The 16,830-nt window shown below is 42.5% G+C and overlaps 1 protein-coding gene and 1 long non-coding RNA gene across 6 annotated transcripts; both read left to right on the plus strand.

Moving 5' to 3' along the window:
- Nucleotides 1-1,641: 1,641 nt before the first annotated feature.
- Nucleotides 1,642-7,349, plus strand: LOC109758197 (putative potassium transporter 12). Of its 2 annotated transcripts, XM_073507053.1 has the most exons (12): nt 1,642-2,100; nt 2,176-2,325; nt 2,441-2,717; nt 3,015-3,240; nt 3,789-3,832; nt 3,918-4,034; nt 4,110-4,160; nt 4,453-4,713; nt 4,809-4,861; nt 4,934-5,048; nt 5,182-5,436; nt 6,177-7,349. In XM_073507053.1, exons 7-12 carry the CDS (start codon nt 4,151-4,153, stop codon nt 7,220-7,222), a joined length of 1,740 nt encoding a protein of 579 aa, XP_073363154.1. In that variant the 5' UTR covers nt 1,642-2,100; nt 2,176-2,325; nt 2,441-2,717; nt 3,015-3,240; nt 3,789-3,832; nt 3,918-4,034; nt 4,110-4,150; the 3' UTR covers nt 7,223-7,349. The 2 variants fall into 2 exon arrangements, with proteins under 2 accessions (XP_073363154.1, XP_020172632.1); XM_020317043.4 differs by having other exon boundaries at nt 1,667-2,100; nt 3,789-4,034.
- Nucleotides 7,350-10,804: 3,455 nt separating this feature from the next.
- Nucleotides 10,805-15,165, plus strand: LOC109758205 (uncharacterized). 4 transcript variants are annotated; one of them, XR_006665683.2, is made up of 6 exons: nt 10,805-11,143; nt 11,624-11,772; nt 11,866-11,929; nt 12,408-12,472; nt 13,835-14,554; nt 14,749-15,165. It is a non-coding gene; the product is annotated as an uncharacterized lncRNA (long non-coding RNA). The 4 variants fall into 4 exon arrangements; XR_006665681.1 differs by having other exon boundaries at nt 10,808-11,143; nt 13,835-13,904; nt 14,492-15,165; XR_002231758.4 differs by having other exon boundaries at nt 10,809-11,209; nt 13,835-15,165.
- The last annotated feature ends 1,665 nt before the right edge of the window (nt 15,166-16,830 follow it).

The raw sequence follows: 16,830 nt of genomic DNA on the forward strand, positions 1-16,830 counted from the left end.
AAGGGGGGAAGGGTGGTTGATGCAATATACCCTTGGTAATTTTTTGTGTGAATAACATGATAACTCACACATTGCAGACCTGATAACTTATGTGCCCCAGTCCTGATAACTTTTGGCAACAGTGATGATGGGTGGGGGAGGGTTGTTGATCAAATATACCCCTGGTAACTTTTTTGTCAATAGCATGGTAACTCACACATCATTGACCTGATAACTTAAGACCCGAATAAAAAGTTATTGAAACATACCCCGGTTACTTCTGTGCAAATAGCACGGTAATGTATGCATCTGAAGCTGATAACTTAGGTAAAAATCGCACGGTAAATTTGACTCAGGGGAAAGAAGTCGTTGAGACACATCTCCGGTCACTTCTGCATAAATAACATGTTAGTACACATATAACATAACTGATAACTTTATGGTAACTATTGACCAAAAAAGTGATCAAAACATGCCAACATGAGATCTAGTTTCAAAGTTTTCATCGCGATAGATTTTTTATGTGAAAACGATTTTTTCAATCAAAAACGACAATTTTAGCTATAAAACATTTTACAGTTTTGAAATAGCAAGAATTTACAATGACATCAGGTTTCCCGTGCTCTACTGCATTTGCATGTTGAGAGAATGTTGGAGGAGCCATTTTTATGCCCTGGTAATTTCTATGTAAACATGACGATAACTTATATACCTCAGATTTGATAACTTACTTAGCGTGGGGCTGGTAACTTTTGACCTAAAAATAAGTTATCGAAACATATCAACATGGGATCTAGTTTCGAAGGCCTCGTCGCGACAAATCTTTTATGTGAAAATAGTTTTTCAATCGGAGCGACGGTTAGAGCTACAAAACATTTTGAATTTTTGAATTCGATGAAATCTCTGCTGACATCATCATTTTCGTCTTATATGCATGCATGCAACAATTGAGAAAAATAATCCGTGTGCGTTCTCAGTTTTTTTTTCAAAAAACCAACCACATGCATGCATGCACCTACTTTGGGTGAATAAAGGAAAAGTCGTCCGGGTCTGTTGCTAATGTTCCGAACGGTCGGACATTAGCACAGTCCTTTATTTTAAATGTTGTGTATGTACTGGATTTCTCTTCATTTTTCTGTTGGCTATAGAAACTTTCTAATTTCACAATAGCAATAGATAAATGACATTTTTTGTAATTAATTTGCACAGCTAACATAGCAAAGAATGAAGAAGGCCGGTTCCAATGTTAATTTTTTCTAGGCATTGAGCGTGGCTTTAGGGCTTTTATGGTTTAATCGATTTGGGTTGGCTCCCAAAGTCTTTGGTCAATTTAAAAAGGGCCAAACGAGGACATGTGACCAATGCAACACACTATGGTTTCACCTATAATCCATATCCTTTGACCACTGGCCAGCACGGTAAAAGTCCGCATCGGATGGGTGAAAAGGACCGAAGCCGGCCAAAATATGCCCCACACTGAGCCGTGTCGCAGTTAAACCATTTGTCGAATCATACGAATCAGTCTTCATAGAGGCCTGTATTCAATAGAATTCAAAAAATTATATTCAATTCAATTCAAATGAGAGAGCAAAACATTTTATGGCACGAATCCCACAACAATAGCCACTCTTGAGATTGAGCAGACCAGGTGGTCGCCGTGTTGAGGACGGCCGCACTCTCATTGACTCTACTACAGTAGTACTACTGCAATAAACCACCGCGAGCTAGGTTTCCGAATCGCTCTGCTTCCAGACTTCCAGTCCTCCTCGTGCTCGCTCCCAAATCCCAATGTCCGCCGCCACCTGAGACCTGATCCGAGCATTGCCTGCGCCGCCGCCGCGAGCCCGCGTGCCGGCTCCGCCTGAGTCCACAGATCACCATGGGAGGCCGCCGTCCTTGATTCGTCGCCTCCCGCCACCGCTCGAGTCCTCGACCTCCACCGGTGCCGCCGCTCGATTCCTCACCTCAGCCAACCACCGCCGCCGCTCGAGTCCACGGGGGACGCACAGGCGGGCGGCGGACGGCTGACCCGGGCTGCCGCCGCTCAATTAACCCGGGGGAGGGGAGGGGAGGGGCTGCTTCTCCCCAATCGCAGACAGAGCACCGAACTGAGGGTTTGAGGTATGTCCATTCCCCTGCTACGGTGCTACCTCCTGCCCTTCATTGTCGACGCTAAACAAATTTCCCGACGGCCAGCAAAGACGCAACTTCTGGAGATGACTAAGATGCAGGTGGTGATCCATTTGCAACTGTAGAGCGAGGTGTGACAGATTGGGCCCTCCAATACGAGTACAGTGTTGTGGACCAAGCCTCCAATTTTTTGGTTCTTTCCGGGATCAGACAGGGGTGAGTTTGCCGTAGAGATTTGAAGCCGCATTCTGACCTGGACGATTTTTCTCTTTCTTGGTCATTCTTCAAAGATTGGCGTTTGATTAGAGCAAGGGGACTCTCTTATTTTCAGGATTTGAGGTGGAATCGCGAGTGAGAGGTTGAACAGCGGTGCTTGATTCTGGAGTTCTTTCGGTGGGGCTGAAAAGGCTTTTATTCAGTTGTGCTGCTGCAAAGACCGATTTGGGCCTTTGGGAAAGTTCCTGGTGTTTTGAGCTTCAAGGAGGCTGATGGCGTCAACATCAGATATGGAGACGACGAACCCCGGGAGCATTTGGGAGCTCGATAAGGATCTTGATGTGCCCATGGATGAGGAGGCTAGCAGGCTCAAGAACATGTACATAGAAAAGGTCTGTAAGTACATTTGGATATTACTACTTGCGTGCTGAATTTAATATTATATTTCGGTGAACTCTGCTTTCGTGAGTACAGAGCATCTCATATGTCTTTTTGTATCCATCTGAAATAAAGTTTGGTGCTTCTTTGGTACTATCAATGATAGTGTTGAATTGATAGTAACTGGCACTATTTTAATATAAAGAAGACCAGGGACCATATCTTACTTGGTGTAAACTGTGATTTCCTGCATCTCTGTCATGTTCTTGCCCTTTCTGAAACTAAAGTGGCTCTTCCTTTTGTTTATGCAGAAGTTCTCATCAGTTTTGTTACTAAGGCTTGCATTTCAGAGCCTTGGTGTAGTCTTTGGTGACTTAGGTACATCGCCATTGTATGTTTTCTACAATATATTTCCGCATGGGGTTGACAATGATGAGGATGTTATTGGAGCTCTTTCATTGATCATTTACACCCTCACGCTCATTCCTCTGATGAAGTATGTTTTTGTTGTCTTACGGGCAAATGATAATGGTCAAGGTGAGATGTCATATCCTCGCAAGCTTATCCATATTTGCTATTTTTATGATTGTTCGGGTATTTGCAAGAATATGAGTGTAATTGTAGAAAGGATAGTTCTTAAACATTTGCACATGTAGTTAATTGGAGTTTAGCATGGGCAAGTGCAAAGTTTCTGTAACTTTACCATTTTATTTGATGGGCAAAGGTAGAATCATACACTGTCACACAACAGTAATTATGGTAGAATTTCTCAACGGGTTAAAGATTCAATGTAGTATAGCATGGGTGAACGCACAGATTCTGCAATTTTATCAATTGATTAGGTTTGTATATACTGGAATCTATTTACATGACAGCATTATGGTGATTAGATTTCTATCAACAAGGATTAAACATTGTACACCACAATTATCGGTGCACAACACTTTACTAATCATGAATATCTTGAGAGGTGAAGTACAGAACGCATTTTATTTTCTGCTGGGGCAACAGTTTCTTAACTGTCTCCTTGGGTTTCTTAGTTTGTTTGCACAACTTTAAGCTAACAACTTTATTTTTATTTACAGGTGGCACTTTTGCTCTTTATTCTCTACTTTGCCGGCATGCAAAGGTCAGCACTATACCCAATCAACATAAGACTGATGAAGAACTAACGACATATAGCCGACAAACTTATGAGGAGAATTCGCTTGCAGCAAAAGTGAAGAGATGGCTAGAGGGACATGCATATAAAAAGAACTGTCTTCTTATTCTTGTTCTTATTGGTACCTGTACCGCCATTGGAGATGGGATCCTTACTCCTGCTATATCAGGTATTTGGCAACATAGTTTTGCCCACGTAATACAACTGGAACTTGGATCGTAACTTTTATGTTCATGTTCTGCAGTTCTCTCTGCAACAGGTGGAATACGAGTTCAGAATCCGAAGATGAGTACAGGTAAATCTGTTCTTTTATATGATTATCTTTGCGCAAGTGTTGTGTGGGCAATTCTGCTTAATTCTTTAAGCGGAGCTTGTATGGTGATACTATATAACAACGTGAACTTGAGCGTAATGAGAGGAAGAAATCAGTGTCTGTCATATATCTAAAAAGATCCATAGGCAAACATTGCGAATTTCAGTAGCTAGACTGATCCAATCATTTTTATTGTGATCTAGCGAGGAACACGAGCCGTTGTTCTAGTATTGTTGTGAAACCGTTTGACATTTGTTTCTTCAATATCTGACAGATGTGGTTGTAATCGTCGCGGTGACCATATTAATCGGATTATTCAGCATGCAACACTATGGTACAGATAAAGTTGGGTGGCTCTTTGCACCTTTAGTGTTCCTTTGGTTTATTCTTATTGGGAGCGTCGGGGCATTCAACATACACAAGTATAACAGTTCAGTTCTAAAAGCATATAATCCAGTCTATATCTACCGGTTTCTCCGACGAGCGAAGTCTGAGATCTGGACCTCTCTTGGAGGAGTTATGCTTAGCATCACAGGTCATTAGCAATTCTCATATGCGTTCCATTGATTAATCACATTTTGGAGTGATCATGAGAAACAGGAGAATTACCTGTATCACCTTTCTTTTCAGGGACCGAAGCATTATTTGCTGATCTATGTCATTTCCCTGTATTGGCTATTCAGGTAGTGAGAACCTTCATTAAATCAATTATGATCGATATATTGCTTTGATAAAGTAATAATGTCTATGTGCAGATTGCTTTCACGTTAGTGGTGTTCCCTTGCCTTCTCCTTGCGTACACTGGGCAGGCTGCTTATATTATTGTCCACAAGGATCATGTAGTTGATGCCTTCTACCGCTCCATTCCAGGTCCCTACATATAAAATTACCATTTTATGTCAAGAAACATTATCAATGCATCTTGTCCACGATGTACAGATTGACATAATGCATATCCCACCATTCTATGATATACTCATTGTAAGATGATTGATCACTGCAGATGCCATATATTGGCCAGCCTTCGTCATTGCAACTCTTGCAGCAATAGTTGCAAGTCAAGCCACCATATCTGCTACCTACTCGATTATAAAGCAGGCTCTTGCGCTGGGCTGTTTTCCCCGTGTCAGTGTTGTGCACACCTCAAAAAAATTCCTTGGGCAGATTTACATCCCTGACATCAACTGGGTACTTATGATTCTTTGCATTGCTGTGACTGCTGGATTTAAGAACCAAATCCAGATCGGAAATGCATACGGTGAGCTTTACTTTTCACAGCTTCTTTTGCATCTCTGAACATATAACTGAATAGGAGAACTAAGGTTTGTTGTTTCTCTTTTTTACGCTACTCACTTCAGTTTGTAAGTTAATCAAGTTTTCACGTTGCTGTGAAACAGAGGATAGCTAGGGTATCTTTCATTTGACCGCTGGACAAACAGAATCAGCATCTTTTAACAATATGTCCAGAACTTTATCACACAATATGTGCAGTGCATTCGTTTGTACAAATAATTAAACAAAAGAAATCTCTGAAATGAGAACTGATAGCTGGAGAATCCAAATTGGACTTTCAATCACCATGGATTGTAATGTTTGATTCAGGCTAGCCTAACATTTACTATGTTTCCATTGCAAGCTTAGTCTAAGCTAAATTAGGTTTCTATGTTTCTCTCTGTTAATGTCTCATGTTTTGAACTTTTATTCTCCCCTCCGTTAGGTTGGTATGCCTGACCTGGTGTATCGTTATGTCTCATTGACAAAGCCGGCCATGGCCCTATGGTCTATAAATTAGGTTTCCTTTTCTGAAAAGTGAAGTGGGCCAGCATCATCTAGTGAGCAGTAGCACTTAACCAAAACAAAAAACTGAATTTTGTTAAGAACCTTTTGTAAATTGGCAACTAATAAGCTTCTAAAAGCAAGTGGAGCTGAACCTTTGTAATGCACCCTGCACTCTGCAGATTACGCCCTACTTATTTGCATGTCATGCTATCTGAACAGGCACAGCAGTTGTGATAGTTATGCTGGTAACGACATTCCTCATGGTCCCAATAATGCTGCTAGTATGGAAGAGCCACTGGATCCTTGTTGTCACCTTTCTTGTGCTCTCGTTGATGGTGGAGTTCCCGTACTTCATAGCCTGCATCAATAAGGTGGATGAAGGTGGTTGGGTGCCACTTGCCGTTGCAATCACCTTCTTTATCATCATGTACGTGTGGCATTTCTGCACCGTGAAGCGGTATGAGTTTGAGATGCACAGCAAGGTTTCCATGGCCTGGATTCTAGGACTCGGGCCGAGCCTTGGTCTTGTTAGGGTTCCTGGGATTGGCTTTGTGTACACCGAGTTGGCGAGTGGTGTTCCGCATATCTTCTCCCATTTCATCACCAACCTCCCTGCCATCCACTCCGTGGTCGTCTTTGTGTGTGTCAAGTACCTTCCGGTGTACACCGTCCCAGTTGAAGAACGGTTTGTCATGAAGAGGATCGGGCCAAAGAACTTTCACATGTTCCGCTGTGTCACGAGGTACGGGTACAAGGACATCCACAAGAAGCACGACGACTTTGAGAAGATGCTTCTTGACCGGCTCCTGATCTTTGTCAGACTTGAGAGCATGATGGATGGCTATTCTGATTCTGAGGACTTCACCATGTCGGAGCAAAAGGTCGAGAGATCCGCTAATGCGTTGCTGATGAGCGAAAAGGCTGGAAGCAACACATTGTGCTCCGGGAGTGACCTGAGCTACTCATCATCACATGATTCCATTGTGCTGGCCAAGTCGCCACTAACAGGGAACAACAGCCTAACAAGGTATTCCAGCCAAACATACGGCGACGAACTGGAGTTCCTCAACAGCTGCAAGGATGCGGGCGTCGTGCACATCCTCGGCAACACCATTGTGCGTGCGCGCAGGGATTCAGGGATCATCAAGAGGATTGTTGTGGATCACCTGTATGCCTTCCTCAGGAAGGTCTGTAGAGAACACAGCGTGATATTCAATGTTCCTCATGAAAGCCTTCTCAACGTAGGCCAGATCTACTATATCTGAACCTTTTCTCTCTTTTTTTTTGTTCTTTTGGTTCTGAACTTCTGATTCAGAGTGAGCAGTACTGTGTAATTGTGTAGGGCAGGTGAACATTGTAAATGGTCAGTTATCGAGTGAGCCTCATTCATCATTCTGTTCTTGTCAGAAAGCTTTAATTTTGCAGATGGTGTGCTCACAATAATCATTCCCTGTAAACGGGAGAAGGAAAATGCAAATGCATGTTTACCATAAGATTGGTAAAAGGTGTTGCCTGACAGTGACATGATAACACACTGCTGCTCATCATGAAAATGCCTTTTTGGGGGGCTTACAATATGTAATTTTTTAGATCAAGTTTCTCTTCCAAGGTTCCATTTCATGTCAAGTGGCAAATTCCAGATAATATATCCAGGCAAAGCTTTAAACCAACACACTAATGGCTTGTAACAGCCAGGGTAGTACCCTAACTAGAATTGCTTGTTAATTTATTTTAGCACTACCCTAACTAGAATTGCTTGTTAATTTATTTTAGCATTATCATTTCATCGTGCCTTAATTTTTAAATGAGGTTGATTAAACCTTAAGTATTCATTACATGCCAACCTTAAATAAAATGCTTAGGTTGTGAATCTATTTAAATTGAGGAATTTCACATGGTGAATTCACTTTAACATTTATAAATAGCCTCCCAATATTCTTATGGGGTCTAAAATAACTTATTCTATTAATTTTAGACTAGCCGAGTGACCCGCGCATTTGCGCGGCTAGATTTGCCATACGTTGTTTAATTTGAGTTATACCATATTTGCTATACTATATTTGTTATTTGTTGACGTGTTTTCTTCTCAATCTGGTACACTACCCTTGAGAAATTATACACCACAAAATAGCATCACAAATGAGGATTATCTATCTTTTAGATAAATTTCAAATGAGAATCCAGTGAAATATTGATGGCTCATAAAAACATTGTGCCTTTTTATTTCACCGATGGTCTGTAGACATGCCACCATACTTGGTTTTGCCTCTATTGTCGTTACTCCTCAAGTCCTCAATGAAGCCTTATTGGACGCGGTGGTTCTGATCTCGAGCACACATGTGCTCGTTATCTAGGCCGCTGTTTCATGTCTCTGGATGCGATGCATTTAATATCTGGGCCATGTACACGAGTGTCCGTAATGAAGCAAATAAAGAAATACGCTCTGGGCTGTGGGCCATGGGCGGACAAGCGGTCGACGACGGGAAACTAGTCAAGCCGTGGCCCATGACGTCGAGCCTTTTCCTGATCTGTGGATCAGGATAATTGTCTTTTTTGAAGTTAATAATTGTTGTTCATTAACACTACGGACGGCGAATTAAATGACCGGCTTGGTACAGTCGTCTCCTACCTCACGCTGCTGCATTTTTTGAGTAGAGTGGGCTAAGCTTTGGGAGAGGCGATTCGACAAAGTAGCAAAGATCTACCGGTGGAAATGGAGTTCCTGATGCAGCCAATTAAAAGGTAAGCGAACAGTTAATCTCCTTTGTGTTCGTTCTAGATTCCATGGTGTGGATCAAAACCGCTTTTACCTATGCATTAAAATCACAACGGTGTTTCATCAAGTTTGTTGTTTTAACCTTTTTTAAGGACCGCCCACGGTCAAATTCGATTCAACTAAAGTAGAAGAAATAGACACCCGCCAGCCACCTTTATGTAAAACTAGCTGCATGTCTGTCGGTGGAACCGGTCTCATGTGCGTGGACATGTAAGGTTGGTCCGGGCCGCTTCATCCGACAATACCGCCGAATCAAAATAAGATGTTGGTGGTAAGCAGTATGACTATCACCGCCCACAACTCTTTGTGTTTTACTCGTGCATATCATCTACGCATAGTCCTGGCTCATGATGCCACTCTTGGAAAACGTTGCATGGAAAATATAAAAAAATTCTACGCACACGCAATGATCTATCCATGGAGATGCATAGCAACGAGGGAAGAGTATGTCTACATACCCTCGTAGACCGTAAGCGGAAGCGTTTGACAACGCGGTTGATGTAGTCGAACTTCTTCTAGCTCCGACCGATCAAGTACCGAACGTACAGCACCTCCGAGTTCTGCACACGTTCAGCTCGGTGACGTCCCTTGCCTTCTTGATCCAGCAAGACGTCGAGGTAGTGGATGAGTTCTGTCAGCACGACGGCGTGGTGACGGTGATGGTGAAGTGATCCTCGTAGGCTTCGCCTAAGCACTACGAAAATATGACCGGGGGTGTAAACGGTGGAGGAGGGCGCCGCACACGGCTAGGCAATTGTCTGGGTGTGCTAGGGGCGCACCCCACATATATATATAGGTGGGAGAGAGAGAGAGAGTGGAGGCAGCCAGGGTGCGCCCCAAGTAGGATCCGAATCCTACTTGGAGTTTCCCCAAGTGGCGCCCCCCGCCTTATTTCACCAGAGAAGAAAGGGAAGGGGGAAGAGAGAAAGGAAAGGGGGGTCGAACCCCCTTTTTTCTTCTCCCAATTCGGCCTCCTGCCATAGGGGGGTGCGCCACCCCTTGTGGGCTAGTGTGCTCCCCTCACATGGCCCATATGGCCCATGTATTCCCTTGGGGATTCCGGTAATCCCTCCGGTACTCCGATAAATATCCGATACACTCCAGAACACTTCCGGTGTCTGAATATTATCGTCCTATATATATCAATCTTTACCTCTCGACCATTCCGAGACTCCTCGTCATGTTCGTGATCTCATCCGGGACTCCGAACAATATTCAGTCACCAAATCACATAGCTCATATAATACTATATCGTCAACGAACGTTAAGCGTGCGGACCCTACGGGTTCGAGAACTATGTAGACATGACCGAGACACCTCTCCGGTCAATAACCAACAACGGAACCTGGATGCTCATATTCGCTCCTACATATTCTATGAAGATCTTTATTGGTCGAGCCGTTATGACAACGTACGTAATCCCCTTTGTCCATCGGTATGTTACTTGCCCGAGATTCGATCGTCGGTATCTCTATACCTAGTTCAATCCTGTTACCGGCAAGTCTCTTTACTTGTTTCGTAATACATCATCCTGCAACTAACACATTAGTCACTTTGCTTGCAAGGCTTCTTATGATGTGCATTACCGAGAGGGCCCAGAGATACCTCTCCGATACTCTGAGTGACAAATCCTAATCTCAATCTATGCCAACCCAACAAACACCTTCGGAGATACCCGTAGAGCATCTTTATGATCACCAGTTATGCTGTGACTTTTGATAGCACACAAGGCATTCCTCCGGTATTCGGGAGTTGCATAATCTCATAGTCGAAGGAATATGTATTTAACATGAAGAAAGCAATAGCAATAAAACTGAACGATCATTATGCTAAGCTAACGGATGGGTCTTGTCCATCACATCATTCTCCTAATGATGTGATCCCGTTATCAAATGACAACTCATGTCCATGATTAGGAAACCTTAACCATCTTTGGTTAACGAGCTAGTCAAGTAGAGGCCACTACACCACGACACTTTATTCCCTACTGATGTGTGTTGGCAAAAGTCATTTTCGCCGACAGACAATTAGTTGAAGAAACTTCTAAGCGATTTTTTCCTTTTTCTCTCAAAACCTAGAACTGCCCAGGGCGCCTCACTCAATCCCCTTTCTCCCTCGTCTCAATCCACCCCTCTCTCGTACGGCGCCGCCTAGGGTTGCGACTCACGCCGCCGCCGACGGCCATCGCAGGGGCCATCCCTTCTTGTTCCACCAGCCACCCCAGTCGCGAGCGACCACCTCCCCCTCCCTCCCATGGCGCCACTGCCCCAACCCATGCCCAGCCCCCTCTTCCCACGTTTCCATGGCAGCATATCTGAGGGGGGCAAGGGCCCTTTGCTCCCGGTGGTCTGAAGCGAGGCAGGCGGCCTCTGCTTCCTCCGCGTCCAGCGAACTAGGAACAGGGCGGCAGGTAGCCCCATCTCTCCCATCTACTTTCGGTGACCACGAGTAGCCACCCATGGCGGCAGTGACATGGGTTAGATCTTTCTCCCTCATATGGTCTCCCTCCTCTCCTCTCTGCCTGTAGTATACAAATTTCAACCCCCAGCGATGGACCCAGGCACCACATTGGCCCAACAATTTTATCTTAACAAAACTAACTCTGCTTTGATTCATGGATTGGTTTTGCTATGAGCAGTAGTGTTTCCTTCTTTCAGCATGTTATATATTCAATATCTATTTTAACTGTGTGAATCCTTTGTTTCAGACCTAAAATGTTTCCTCATAATGAATATTTTGTGCCATGTGAATCATTGCTGCTATCCTCTGAATAATTCGAGATTGATCTGTTATTCAATGCCATTTAGTGGACGTGTGTCAGCTTATAACATTACAAATACATGAAACATTTCTCCTCTTATTATTGTACTTAGCTTTCCACTGATGACAGGAAGAAGAAGGCCGTTCACAAGACCACGACCACTGATGACAAGAGGCTGCAAAGGACCTTGAAAAGGGTAGGAGCGAACACCATTCTTTGTATCGAAGAGGTCAGCATTGTCAAGGATGACGTAGTTATCCAATTTCAGAATTCAAAAGGTGAAATGTTGACATATTAAACCATTAATGCTATAGAACTGAGGATCCGCTTACCCATTTCTTCTAACATTGGTGATTCTTGATTTCCCCCAGTGCAAGCATCCATCACTTCAAACACATGGGTTGTCACTTGTCAGTGGAACACCACACACAAAAAGTAAGTCTTTCTTTAGAATTTCATGGCTTAATTGTTTCATCAAGTAGCTTTCTTTCCCTGGAGCAACATAAATATCTTTAAGATATGTCAAACAACTTTGGCAGTGGTCTGATCATTATTTGTACATCTGCTTTTAAGTTTGATCGGTATGTATTATTAATGTAGATGGCATATGATATAAACTTGAACTACTTGTCCATCTAAACCAGTACCGTTATGTTTTCAAAGTGAGGTTGCAGTGTACTTATGCTAATATCAAACTTGAATATGTACACCTTGCCTCAAACTCCAGTCTTAGTTACTATGTGGTATATTTTTCATTCATGTTTCTCTTTAAGTTTATTTATATATGCAATAGAAGTAGTTGCAAACCAAACTATTAAATTGCACTTGTACCATATATGTTCTTTCAGAGCAGTACTACATTCTTTGACTTGACATAACTGCAATTTTACCTTTGGCTCTTTACTTTTTACAGAGCTGCAAGATCTGCTGGCAACACTTATCAACCAACTTATGTAAGGTCGGACTTGTTTTGGATAGGTGAGTATTTTGACACATCTTGAGTTTTGTCATACTATTTGACTGGGTTTTTTTTTGCATTCTTTTTTCTTATTCTCACTTCCGATGTGTAATTGAGGTTATGCCAGGTTGCTTGTTTTTCCTTATCTGGTCATATCGTCATGAATGATATGCCAAATCTTATTTTTTTTTGAGCATGCAAGTGATGAAACCTAGATTTCATTATTGTTTTGTCTTTGTGGTCGGTAACTAGCTGAAATAAATTTTGCATCATAAACATTAGCCACTAAAGATGACCAACTCCTTGATTTATAAGTGAGTCTGCATACTTTGTTAAGTTTGAGGATTGGTAATAAAGTAGGCACTTACCATGATACATGAATTTGCCTATCTACCTGAAGGGTTTGCTAGGAGGTTACCAATATCAGTGTGTCGTGTGCTGCAGAAATGGACTTTCCGAAACCTAGCACATGGTGTCCTGGACTTTCCGAAACCTATAGCACATGGTGTCCTGGACTTTCCGAAACCTATAGCACAAGTCTATCTCTTTGTTAATATTCTGATGAAGTTTCGTGTCAAAGAAAGTTCATGAATTGAAACTAGCACTGGTCAAATGGTAAAGAACCAGCAAGTGTGTAGACTTACCATGTAGTATTTGCGACACTTGAATTCACAATAGCTTGACCATCCAATCAGTACATCTATTGTACTAATAATATTGGGTTGCATGCATCATAAATTTGTGTTGTATGCATCGTGATAAAGGTTTTTTTCTCCTTCATAATACTTGGATTAAAATGTGGAGGTAGAGTTCCATTTATTTTCTTTCCGTGCTGCGAGCCAAAATAGTCATGTTCTTTGATTTCATCTAGTAATCATCCTAGGGGAGACCATTTCCTTTCCCAAATAACATTCAGGCCAGGTCTGGTGGTGTGGTAACCAAAGGAAGTTGCTACCTGTTCTGTGAGCATGTACTATGTAACCAAAGGAGTACTATATATACCCGGGGGACGGGTCACACTAGTCAGTACCATTGCTCACTTAAACAATTACTCTAATAGAATTCTGCTAGGATATTTTTCTTTCTTTCTTTCTTTAGCCCGCGCATTTTGGTTGGATAGGCAGTGATATTCTGAATGCTCAACTATGAAGATCAGAACACATGTTTTTCTTCTCTTTCTGCTAGGACATATAGAGATGGATTACTTCTTAATGCAAGTGATATTGAAAGAAGTGTTGTGTACGAACGTCTAATGTTTTATAAGTCCTAGCTCGTAGCATGGTTCCAGTTCTCGACTAGTAATAAACTGTTTCCACAGCTTCTCATTGAATCATAATCCATCTTGTATGCGGTAACTCTATTTCCATATTGTTGTCTGATAGAACTCAAGAGTTGAAGCTGAGGAAGATAATGATGGTGAAGAAGAACATGATGAAGAGTGCATGGAATCTGGTCAGCATTGATTTATCATGGAATCCTAGCTCAAAGTGCATGAAGATCCCATGATGACCAGATTACATAAGTTAATCTGGAATAAGTTTATCATTGTTTTACACTTTTAGTTCTTGGTCAGCATTGATTTGTTCTCTCCATCAAAAGAACTAATTGCTCAATAAAAAGAGAAGTGAAACAGAGCCGTTGTCAATTTTTTAACAATGTTCAGATTCATTTAATTGGTTTCCCTGTGTTTTATTGAAGACTACAATATGGTTTATGGTATACGGGTACAGAGCCTATCTGCAATTAGTACGGAACACTGCTAGTTGCTCTTAATAATAGTTAAATCTGTCAGAACATTGTATCTTGTTTACACTGCTAGCTGCTTATTGCTTAATAGTAATAGTTAAATTTGGCATTACAGAACACTCCAATTAGCACATCCATAGTACAGAACAGAGCATAATACATCGCTAGTTGCTTCTGAAGTTGCTATTTCTGAATCCTGTTTCTAGGCCAATATAGTACATTGTATCTTTATCAAGATCTTGACTAAGTATCCCTAAAAAAAGATCTTGACTAACTATATTTCAATATGGCAGCATGCGTAATTTTTCCATTCTACCCAGCCATGAAGAAGGCGCCCACCCATGAGCTATTAATCAGTAAGTATCAGGAAAAACCTAGTATTTATAATCTGTATGTACAGATTAATAAGCAGTGTACACATATTTAGTTATCATGCAGATACTGGTTATGCCTTTATAAATTGCAAAAGAAATGTGTAACCTGGTTCTACGTTTGAGATACTAATTCTAAATTTCCGATATATTTTTCCTTGTATGACCTGAATGAACAGTAAAACAAATATTGGTCGTTCGCACAACTCATTTCTATGACACATCCATGGCCACTGCTGGGAGTCGATGTGTGGTCTTCATGTTCCTAAATGCTACTTTTATAGATTAGATAAGTGTATTCCTCATTTTGTGCTCTTGTGTGTGCACAGTGCAGATATGAATTCTGCCCGTATTCAATTTCAGAAATTAATTGAACATTCTAATAAAGGAAATGAACCATGAAGCCGGCGATCCGCGTCAACTGGATGTTTTTTGCTTTCATTTTGTACAACTGATGTCTCATACTTGCGTCTTTTTGCTGTCCTTCTGTAAACCTGATGTATGGTGTCTTGTCTTGGTTCTTAGAACAGACTGAACTGTATGTATGTGACAATTAGTTAATGGAATAAAAATGGTTTGGTGCACCTGATGTATGATGTCTTGTGATTATGCTTAGAACTCATGAACTATATGTATGTGACAATCAATACCATATGCTAATTAAAGTTGTGGTTGGCTAAACAAAATATTGATGAATTATTGGCCGGGAAAAGAAAACGCCATCAGATTGTTGGTCGGCAAAACAAAGCCCATCAAACAGACGGTCGGGAAAGGCTAACACAAGGCCCAACAAAATGTTGGTCGGGAAAGAATACCCATCTGATAGTCGGCTGGGAAAGGCCTATGGTTACCCTAACGGACTGTTGGTCGGGAAAGGCCCATGGCAGGCCGAACAAACTGTCGGTCGTGAAAAATACCCCTTAGCCATCAAACAGCCGGTCGGGAAAGATATGTCGCTCGGGAAAAAGCTTTCCCATCTGGACTTTCCCCAACAGACAACATCGGTTGGCAATAGTCTTTCCCAACAGACTGTCTGTCGGCAGATGCTGTTTTTCCGACCAACTTGTGTGTCAAGGATGTAGTGATGTGGTGTAGTGAGGCTCACTAGGGACATGTATTCACACATGTATTTAGGTTTCCGATCAATACAATTCTAGCATGAATAATAAACCTTTATCATGAATAAAAATATATAAAATAACAACTTTATTATTGCCTTTAGGGCATCTTTCCTTCGGTATGCATTTCTGGCCTCTTGGGTATACACTATAATCCGTTTTAGCGTTCTTGAAGAGGTAAGACGTCTTATAGTTTGACATGTCTTCAGTCTGAAAAGTCAAACCAACGGCGAATGCACCTTCTACTCCTGAGCTCGGTGAACAAGTTTCAAGAGCTTGCAGAAATTCATCATGGAATCACATTCCTGCAAGGTGTGGCAAAAAAGACAAATTTAGTGCTCCAAAATGCTTTTGAAAGTAGCATTTTTAGAGTACCGATCTAGTCGGTTGCGCGTCCACACAACCCTTTCGACTAGGGACTTTTTAGAACAGTCATCATATAATGCATAGTCCCACAAACAAGTCACGTACTTGTTGATACACATCATTCATAATGTTCAAGGACTATCTTTATTCATAAACACATAGTAAATGTCATCATGCATGATTTCCTCTAGGGCATATATCCAACATGCTCCTTGTCAGCGAAGATCAGTGTCCGCCTGGCGGAGGAAGCGGCGGTTGGCCTCCACCTCCGCCTCCGACTAGATGGAGTCGATGTTGGCTTGATGCTCTGCCGCCTCCTCCACTTGGGCCACCTCGAACCCCGCCAGCGTGTCGGCCATGGAGAAGCCCGTAGCCGGAGGCGCCGGATCTGCATCCTCCTCCCCCACATCCTCCAGGGTCGCGTCCTCCTCGTCCGGCTACTCCTCCTCCTCCAAGTCCTCTGGCTCCGGCAAATTCGGAGGTATGCTGGCTGCGATCCGGGCTTTGCGCTGATATCCTTCAGCAGCTGCAACCCCCGCTCCGGAGTGAGCATGGATTAGGTGGTGATCCTACGCCAGGTTATGGCAAGCAGCTGACGGCGACTAGATTGAACGTGGCAGCGCGGAGGAGAGGAAGAGGGTAGAAATGCGGATGGGCTAGGGTTGGGCCGGCACTGTATGGATTAAATAGTCGGACTTGGTCCCTTGGGCGGCACCTCCTTGAAAAACGAAGGAGGCACCCATCAGACCGATTGTTTCTGCGTGTGTCTGTGATGGC

The sequence above is a fragment of the Aegilops tauschii genome, chromosome 1 (assembly GCF_002575655.3).
Source record: "Aegilops tauschii subsp. strangulata cultivar AL8/78 chromosome 1, Aet v6.0, whole genome shotgun sequence".
Lineage (NCBI taxonomy): Eukaryota > Viridiplantae > Streptophyta > Magnoliopsida > Poales > Poaceae > Aegilops > Aegilops tauschii.